The sequence below is a fragment of the Ostrea edulis genome, chromosome 9, assembly GCF_947568905.1.
Source record: "Ostrea edulis chromosome 9, xbOstEdul1.1, whole genome shotgun sequence".
NCBI lineage: Eukaryota > Metazoa > Mollusca > Bivalvia > Ostreida > Ostreidae > Ostrea > Ostrea edulis.
Window position 1 is genome coordinate 34,438,383 of NC_079172.1, and position 10,705 is coordinate 34,449,087.

Consider the following 10,705-nt stretch of genomic DNA (forward strand, 5'->3'; position numbering starts at 1 on the left):
ACATTGGCATTGTGAAAAAGTACAATAATCAACAGGGTTCGAATTGATTGGCAACAAACGTGGCTACGTTACAAACGAAATTATTTTAAGCTATGAGTTTTCAGATCACTTGGATCTTAGATGAATGTTTAAAGGTATGTATGGACACAACAATGTAGTGAGTTAATATGATAGGAATTTACAAGAACACAGCGATAAACATGCAGGACATCAAGCATGCGCAGTAAAACCTGCGCTGTAAATAAAAGGTTTTATACGGATTGCATGTGTATCTCTCTATGATGTCACAGTTCTACAGCTATTCCGTGAATGCAGAACCTTGGCATGTAGAGGACTCCTGACATCTCCACAAACTCGACCGACGAGCTTTCCAGCTATAGCATGACTCCTCATCTACTAATAATAACCTTTCATGATTTCCGAAAACAAAAATAAAAAACCCAGTTATATGTCCTCAGATAGCACGAATGAAAGCATGTCCCTATTTTAGCTTGCTGGTCTACCCGCAATTTACACTTCAATATTCCTCACAAGAAACTCAGAAATCATAACCGGTCGCGGTGGCGAAGTGGTTAAGCGCCTCACTTCCGGGAGTTCTCGATCCCGGTGCCGCGTCAAACCCGAGACGTTTAACAGGTTCATGTAAGCCGAGGCTTGTTCTAGACGTAACCGGTTCTATGTACATCATTTCTCATTCACGAAACCTAACACATGCATGATACCAATACTCTTACATTCGAATTGTTTCCTTCCTTGATTTAAGGATTTTAAACACATAAATTTATCAAAAACAATCACTTTGCCTAGCACTATCAAGTACATATAATATCACCATAATAACGACATACAAACAAAACTTATCTTAGTCAAATTGTTTTCAACTGTATTTTGAAATTGAATGAAACTGTTTCGAGTGTCTCTGATCGATTCGCAATTCCGTAATATAAAAACCACACGGTGGTGTGTCAAAAATATTTTGGTTAGAAAACTTCCGTTTTTGTGCAATAATGAAGATGTTCGATAAATTACGTGGTTCGTTCAGCTCCCACGTGGATGCTTTCAATTTTCTTCTTCGTTTCATGAATTCTACCAATATGCAGTAAGCACGAATTTTGCTTCACAGAAACACTTCTTAATTCCCACAGTAAGCCCAAATCTGGTACAAGATATCGGCCCAATTCTTCCAAAATCTAACATTTAATCCAAAAATTTAAGAATACATCATCAAAGTATACTAATCTGTGGTAACCATTTATGGCACAGGAGTAGGTAGCGGTGTTCTAGAAGTATCTATAATAGATTCCGTCAGAGTTCCTTCCCTTTCCAGATTCATTCCGGGAACTGTAATCGTGATCAGACTGTTGTCCTGCTGTTTTTTAACGTCAAATGCGTCCCCCGTCGTTGCTTTTATGTCACTTCCGGTCTGTCCATCCTTTTGAGGAATGGTTTCCTTCACTGTTTCCCGAATTCCTTCTTTTATTCTCTGCGTAGGTATTTCCTGTATCGTCTGGTGCTGATCTTCCACATCCAGGTTTTGGGATTTTGTTAACGGATAACCAATTCCAAGTTTTTCCATCAGAGAGAGTTGCATTTCAATTTTACATATACCACACTTGCAATTATCAATATCCGTTGTGGACAAATTGTGAAAATCGGGTTTAACAGGCGTTCGGAGGTAAAATTTCCGGTCATGCAGTTTAGACTGAAAATTGACCTTCATATATGAATTGATATTCGGGTCCTCCAGCATTTCAGGAGACCTCCCTCGCGGACTAACTTCGTCCTGATCCGGAGCTATGTACAACTTTCTGACTCTAGAGGTCCTTGGAGACATATTTCTTGAGAAAGTCGCCCGAGGTGACGACCTTGTGTACTTGGCAAGGTCGTCGATAGAAAGCCGATCTTCATCGTCTCGGCAGTAATAATCGAGAATGTGTCCGACTTTTTGATTATAGTAAACACGCTCGTGTTGCAACACGGAACTTTCATCTTGTTCAGGTTTTTCTCCTTTCACAGCGATATATTTGGGCTTCTTAAGATAATCTTTTCGAATACTTGCAAGAAAACCGCCATCAGTTGTTCGAGATTTCAATAAGTTTGTTGGGTCGTTTCTAGATCTCTTTATGAAGAACACTTTTCCATTATCAATATACATGGTGCCTTCGGCAGTTTCTCGAACATTGAATCGTCTTTGCGTTGTGTCTTTTAATAATGATTTGCTCTCCGTGAACAACGATGCCGCATCTTCTAGATCCATGCTTGTCTGTGTTTGGCGGCCGGCGGAAGTACGGATTCGTCCTCCCGTGGCTTTATGCTCACTACAAATATCCTGCACGTTTGTCGTGGTTATTTCCTGTCCCGATACTGAATTCTCTAATTTCGTCACAGGAAAATGTGGAGCTGTTGAAGCTCTCTCGCGAGGAGAATACGGCGACATCGGAGGGTTCGATGAAAATTTCACTTTAGCGGAATTCACACGTTGTTGAGTTTTAAAGTGATCTATGTAGCCCGATTTTCTGTTTGGAAATTGGAAACGTCTTCCACCAATGGAGTCCCGGGGATTCCGGGGAGGCATGTCTGTGAATGTGGAGTTTCTTCTCGTGCTTGTGGTCGTCCCTCCACGGACGTCCCGCTTGTTACGGGGTGTGGTCCCTGGTGTTCTACAACGCTCCACCGGGATATCTGCTTCATCTCTCCTGGAGGTCAACTGATATCGAGGCGGCATCCGCTGCCATAGCGACCAGCACGTTGTCGACATGTCTGTAATGAATTAGAATAAAATTACATTTATTGTAGTTTTGTAATTACATATGAGAGAGAGAGAGAGAGAGAGAGAGAGAGAGAGAGAGAGATTAATAAATCCGGAAAGCTAGGAATTATTGGAAATCAGAATAATTAGAATAATGATACAAAGCTTTATATTATAGTTCAATGCATGGTGAATATAAAACGACGTCGACATTCTCATAAAATGACCGTAAAAGTTTTCTAGCTATCGAATTTCAGATAAAATAGCAGCGATTTTATTGATTTGCCATGAAAAGGCCAAGTCTACGATACTTGGCTCCAGTTCATTGTAAATTGTTTAGTACATTGATAAACTGCTGTGCAATATGATGATAACTCTGAAGTGCACAGTCATTAATTCAAGGTGTTTCTTTAACTGTTAGTTAATATTCACGGAGAAATTTCTAAGAGTGTGAAGTTCAAAAACGGTCTGGTTAGAAGCACGCGGCGTATTGTAGATTTGCTTTCATACAATACCTTCAGAAAGGCAGGGACGTTGATTCTTAAGATTGGTATATACATACGACATCTAGATTTTCTTTCCAGGGTGTCTTCAGAATAATCATCACACAACAAAACGTCCATTCTTAAAATTAGTATCTATATACATCATTACTTTTCTAAACGTTGACGTTGTTCCACCATTTTTGGGGTCTTTTGTTTTTTTATTTTATATAATATCATTATGTATCGTTGGCAACCCCCCCCCCCTTTTTTTTCTCTCTAAATAAAATTTGTTTATTACTTTTTATGAACAGTATGAAACAAAAATGCTTCAAATACAATACATTAAGATATCTATGTGTATAAGAAAACAAAGCACCTTAATTTTCTTACCGTTTTTGAATACAACGAAGTCCATATTTACACGTTTTATAATTCACGATAGACCTTTGTACTCCACATTGATGACGGTTTGAATTTTGTTAGGTCTGGGAGCGCTATCGTTGACGGGATGTCCCTTATCTGTCTCCGTTTCTCGGCATTTCTCTCATTGTTTGTAGTTTCGGACACAATGTTAGCATTACGTCTTTAAATACTCAATAAGAATAAATCGGATTACTAAAAAACACGGGGCGGTATCGAGTAGTAATGAATATTACCAGCAGTGACCTTTTGTTTCCATAAGTCCCGTCATTTGTTCCCCGTGTAAACATTATTAAAACTTAGCACTGTGTACTGCATTAAAAATGAAATTATGTTCAATGCAATATGCAAACTTAAAGACCTTTTTTGATAGGAAAAGAAAACGTTGAAATGATCTCTCTCTCTCTCTCTCTCTCTCTCTCTCTCTCTCTCTCTCTCAACACTAATTGTTAGTAAAGGGTATGGGGGGGGGGGGGGGGCGGGGGCAACGTCCATCAAAATAATTTGTATCTGTACTAAAAGACAATCATGGATCAACAAGACTGACTTGGCCGACTTCACTTTTAATAGACATACCGGTATGAACTAATTATAACAGCTGTCCCAAATCGAAACCATGAACACTGAGTGAATGCTGATATTTGTTGTGCAAGTTAGATACAAAACAAAATTAAAAATTACAAAACAGATAGTAAAATACATGTACTCAAAAATGTATAACCAGCACCACTCCGATTTATTCTTATTCTATTTTTTATATATATCACGGACATCTTTGGTAATTATAATGACTTTAATAATGCACATATCTAACAGGTCTAAAAATTAATTCAATTTTTTGGGGTGAGGGGTGTGTGTCTTTTCCTCGCGTACAACTTTGCTTTTTGACAAAAAGAACGACGATAAATCAAATAAATTATATACACTTCATGAAAAATTCTGAAACATCGATCAAATTTTAAAGTCTGATAGATAAGAAATTTAGTAGAGATGACGTTTTATCTACTCACAGGTCGGGAAGCAGAGCATTATGGCTACACTCGGCTAGCTCCATCAGGAGAGAGCGACAGTGCTATGTGTATCTATCTCTCTACACGGGACATATAATTATCGGTGATTGATATCTCATTTCACTGTCCCTCAATGATCCGTTAGCCCGGTCTTCCCAAACAAATCACTGTTTGCTCTGGTTAAATCGCCTTTCAAAATTATTGACAAACGATCATCAGTCCCCGTTATATACCGGGAGAAAACTGTCGAATGAACACACAATAGCAAACACATTTACTTTCTTTTTTCTATGTTCAATAATACGCCGTGATTCTCTTTTGAAATTTATTTCTCAAGTGTCATTTGAAACTTCGCCGTAGCAATTTGACAATTTTCTACAGAGATTTGCTTTGACACCTGAAATGTCACGATCTTTAATGCTCAAATATTTTCTCTGGAAGCGTTAAAACTAGCTGTTTGAACAATTCATTACCATGGTACATATAGATGTGAACTGGTGAAGTGATATTTGCAATCACATTACTAAAGATTAATAAAATATTTAAACAATAAAAACCCCAGACATAAATATAAGCTAAGTCTTACCTTTTATAGATCATGGAACGTTTTCACTAAATTGACACCATGCTTTCTAAACTTCGTGCTTATCGTGAAAATGGATGGATTCAATCCGACTTTCCTCTGTCATTGATGATCAACAGTCCACTTGTAAAAACTGTAGCTGTTGGTGGACCGTCATTCCTCACCCAGCAACATTACCTCACGGAAAATACTCTTTTTCATTTATTTCATTCTAATCTCAAACTAGAAAACATTGAATGAAGGGAGATACGGAGAAACAGAAAGCGATAACATATCTCTAAATTTTCTTGAATTATTTGAAATGTACTGATGTCTATTTTTGTTTGAACTGTTTGAATTTGGGCGATAGTAGACTAATACAAATGTTTAGTGTGGTCGTAGTCCCCCCAATGCCCCGATTAAATAAATTTCGCTAGGAGTATTTCCCCCATTCATTTCTCTGGGGGCTATCTCAATTCAACGACCTGTCGGAATTTGTTTTAATATTAATGGAATTTTTAAGTCGGGTTATGTGACGTGAAAATGGCTAAATGTAAATATCACAACTGGCAATGCACCATAGTTTGAAGAAGAAAAAATATAAGCCGACTCCGACCAATCCTGGTGTAATCTTTGATTAATTTTATTTTTCAAATCAAGTTAGAGAATTAAAAAGTCAAAACGTGTAAGTTAAGCATATTATCTGTATTAATGGACTACATACGTGGTGTTAATGGCAATATAACAAACTCAATCAACTGATTTGAGCATATCTTTATTATCTATATAAAGATTTACCAGAATATTCTTGACAAAACTTCGAAACAATGACGGGTTCTTTTTCAAGTGAAAAGTTATCGTTACAATAGCCATGGGGATATGATTCTTTGAAATATGAGAAATTGATGTATTGGTTCCAGCTGACAAAACTTGTAGCAACATTGTCTTTGTTTGAAAGGTTCGTTATTACGGCTGTATTTTATAGGAATTTGGCATTAATTCCACATTTGGTAATCCAACTTATACTCCAAGTTCGTTTTCAAAAGACAAAATTCTAACCACAATTGATATCCGTGTCAATGAGACGAACAAATATAAATTAGCGTACCTATACTAAATTCCAAATCTTCATAAAAACCCTTACAGAGATGCATTCCTGGATCCAGTAACTCTTCTACCAAACATTTATCTTTTGCCCATTACAGAAATATTAATGACTTTGACGGAGAAACTGCAGACGCATTGTACCACAGCACATACAGTAAGTCGTGTAGATGAAAGGAACTTTTAGTAAATTTGAAATCTCTTAACTTTTCTCAATTCAACAACATCAAAATGTATGACTGTCCTACACTTTACATGACCATTCTTCACGATGAAATAAACACTAGTCTTTGACATAATAGACAGCTGCTTTTTTAATGAAAATGAGCACGGAAATATTCATATCTTGTGATTAGTCATTCAAAAATTTACCTTGGTAAAAATCACTCTACGCACAAGTATATGACGTTGATAGAAAAAAAGATGGTGAAGTTCCTCATTGACGGAATATATGTGACTTTTTGTGATCAAGTCTTCCAATGGTTGGTTGGAATTCCCATGGGCATGAATTGTGCTCCTCTATTAGTCGACCTGTTTTTATATTCTTATGAAGCACAATTTATTTTTAAGATTCTACATTAGAAGGAAAATTAAAATCTCTTGATGAGGCATTTAGATATATCAACGAAGATTTATCTATTGTCAATGTTCATTTTCATTCATATCTTGATTCGATATACATTGTATCCCATTGAAATAAAAGACGACGCCACAGAGTCTCCTGTATCTGCTTCATATTTACATATATCTTATGGAACATAGGTGTTAACGGCAAACTGACAACTCAACTTTATGGTAAATAGGATGACTTCAGCTTTTCTATCGCTAATTTCCCATATTGAAGTAGCTATATTGCATTATCACTTGCATGTGATGTTTATGTGTCGCAACTGATTCGATACACTAGAGCATATTTTGCATATGATCAATTTTAGATCGAGGCAAACTGCTGACAAATAAGTTGATGTGAGAAGGGTTTTAACGGTCTCGTTTGAAGTCAGTATTTTGCAAATACTACGATCGTTGTAATGATCATATTTGCAAATACACATGTACAACCTGTCGTTAAGCCGAATGCTGTCTGACGTGTTTCATACCAGCTGTTGGAACGTTCTTTGCATATTGATTTTGGCTACGGATGATTAGGATGGAGGGCTCACGGCGGGTATGACCGGTCAATAGGGGATGCTTACTCTTAAGCACCTGATCCCACCTCTGGTGTGTCCAAAAGTCTGTGTTTGCCCTACTGTTAATTTTTTTTACTCTTTGTGGAATTTATGAACGTTACTCGTTATCTTCACTTTTCAGCGGGAAAGATGGCCCATAAAGGGACTTTTAATTTGCTTACAGCACCACTTATGCAATGGTGTCATACGCCAACTTTGGATTGATTGATTGATGTTTTCCGCCACACTCAACAATTTTTCAGTTATCTAGTGGCACCCAGTTTTTATTGGTGGAAGAGAGAACCCAGATACAATGTACCTGGGAAGAGACCACCGACCTTCCGAAAGTAAACTGGGAAACTTTCTCACTTACTGGTGCGAGCGGGATTCGAACTTGCGCCGACAGAGATGAGAGGCCGTGTGATTTTGAGCGCGATGCTCTAACCCGTTGGAGGAAAGTCCAATAGTTGAACGAGAGTCGCTTTTTGCTACATATCATATGTATGAATGTGTGTATGACTGTTACCTAGAACTACATATGCTGAGTGAAACATTGTAGAGACGGTTTCACTTGGTTGTGGATCAGTTATTATGGGACTGTTTCCTAACTGGTATTACACAGAGAAATTCACTACTGTAACAGTGTGTGCTTTAGTATTCACATTAACACGATATCACTAATTTGTACCCGTCCAAGAATAAAAACTCTGAGGTTGGGAAATTCACCATTTTGGTATATCCTTTTTTCTGCTTTTCCTAAATAAACTGTATCAGCAAACTTAAAGAAGTCTTTCAAATGATAAAGACAATAATCATTAAAATAAGATTGGTTCCACCCTGGAACCAAATTATTACCCCTAGGAAGGACTAACTACTCCTCTTAGTTATCTATTTAGTTTCAATTTAGTATAAATGGCATTGAAGAAGATATACTGTGAATGTTTTACATATGTACTATATATAACAAGTATGATCCCACCCTGGGTTCAGAACCTCTACCCTTGGGATCATTAGATCTAAAATTTGGTTGAGGTCTTCCTGATATATGCGGTCAGAGAAAAGAAAAATTTTGAAAATTGGTCAATTTTTGGCAGCTGCTACCCTGCAACTAAGGCCCCGGGGGTGCGGGAGTCCTGAAATTTACAATTTACACCCCCCCCCCTTCTCACCAAGATACTTCATACTAATTTTGAAAAGAATTGGAATGGTAGTTATCAAGAAGTTTAAAATGTTCTATTGTTGATGCACGGCGTTGGAAGCAGGGCGATTGCAATAGGGCACCTGTGTTAAATAAATAAAGATATAAAAAGCACTAAAAATGACCAACGGCACGAACAACAGTGAATTATCAAATTTTCAGAACGATAGAATGTTTACATAGAAAAAACTAAATAGAAAAGAAAACGAACACTACAACTAAACTGCAAATCCTGACAACAAACAAAATGTTTATATATCAAAATTATCGAGTTTAATATGTGGAAATAGAAAAGTCTGTGCTAATCGAGCGTCAAGACTGAACTGAACTAATCAGTCCCACGCTGGATCATGTCAAGTATAACTATACAATATGGCGTATTGAACAGAACTGTGAAGACTGTGCTGCAGGTCTGTATAGGATATTGCTTTGATTTGAATAAAATCCACCAAACAGTACATTGCAAGATACACGTAGTCAAGGCAAACAAAATCTGTAGTTTTATTTTGATCAAGACATTTTGAAGCAGTGTGTACAATTTGGTAAATAATACTATCTACTGTAGAAGCAAAGGGAAGGGAAAGAACCCGTACTTACATTATACACTGTTTTTTTTTTGTTTTTTTGTTTTGTTTTTGTTTTTGGTGGAATATGAATACATATACTGCATGTACTGTAGGCAGAATATTTAGGAAAAAGAAAATACTAAGAATAAGAGAAAGGTCTTCTGCTGAAGACGACAAACCTTAATGATAATAAATTTGAATATCAATGGTGACAATAACAACCACTATCATAATGTGAATCATCATCAATAGAAACAGTAGCTCCAGAATTGTAGCACTCTGAAAAAATATTTTGACATAACAGAGAGCTACAGATCCACCCCTTATAAAAAGCTTTGATTTACGGCGCACAAAAAGCTGCGCATGGTTTAAACATAGGAAAATATGTGAAGATTTTTTATATATTAAATTTATGAGACAGCAACTCAAGAATACGATATAAGGCCTCAACCGTGCGCAGCTTTTTGTGCGCCGTAAATCGAAGGTTTTTATAAGGGGTGGATCTGTAGCTCTCTGTTATGTCAAAATATTTTTTTTCAGAGAACTACAGTTCTGCAGCTATAGAAACAGTAAACAAAATGTGTGCCAAACTCAGCTTGATATCAGAATCATACAATAAGACAAGCTGACATTAGCGGTTGTCATTACAGAATCACATAATAAGACAGGTATTACATTAGTGGTTGACATTACAGAATCACACAATGGAACAGGTATTACATTAGTGGTTGACATTACAGAATCACATAATAAGACAGGTATTATATTAGCGGTTGACATTACAGAATCATACAATGAGACAGGTATTACATTAGTGGTTGACATTACAGAATCATACAATAAGACAGGTATTACATTAGTGGTTGACATTACAGAATCACATAATAAGACAGGTATTACATTAATGGTTGACATTACAGAATCATACAATGAGACAGGTATTACATTAGCGGTTGACATTACAGAATCATAAAATAAGACAGGTATTACATTAGCGGTTGACATTACAGAATCATAAAATAAGACATGTATTACATTAGTGGTTGACATTACAGAATCATACAATAAGACAGGTATTACATTAGCGGTTGACATTACAGAATCATACAATGAGACAGGTTGACATTAGTGGTTGACATTACAGAATCATGCAATAAGACAGGTATTACATTAGCGGTTGACATTACAGAATCATACAATAAGAACAGGTATTACATTAGTGGTTAACATAACAGAATCATATAATGAGACATGTATTACATTAGTGGTTGACATTACAGAATCATACAATGAGACATGTATTACATTAGTGGTTGACATTACAGAATCATACAATAAGACAGGTATTACATTAGTGGTTGACATTACAGAATCATACAATGGGACAGGTATTACATTAGTGGTTGCCATTACAGAATCATACAATAAGACAGGTATTACATTAG

At 36.6% G+C, this 10,705-nt stretch overlaps 1 protein-coding gene across 2 annotated transcripts; it reads right to left on the bottom strand.

The window, feature by feature from the left end:
- Nucleotides 1-741: 741 nt before the first annotated feature.
- LOC125658803 (uncharacterized) lies at nt 742-5,407 on the bottom strand. Of its 2 annotated transcripts, none has more exons than XM_048890226.2 (2): nt 5,251-5,407; nt 742-2,760 (listed from the first exon to the last, which is right to left on the bottom strand). In XM_048890226.2, exon 2 carries the CDS (start codon nt 2,756-2,758, stop codon nt 1,253-1,255), a length of 1,506 nt encoding a protein of 501 aa, XP_048746183.2. In that variant the 5' UTR covers nt 2,759-2,760; nt 5,251-5,407; the 3' UTR covers nt 742-1,252. The 2 variants fall into 2 exon arrangements, with proteins under 2 accessions (XP_048746183.2, XP_048746182.2); XM_048890225.2 differs by lacking the exon at nt 5,251-5,407 and adding an exon at nt 4,665-4,841.
- Between the last annotated feature and the right edge of the window lie 5,298 nt (nt 5,408-10,705).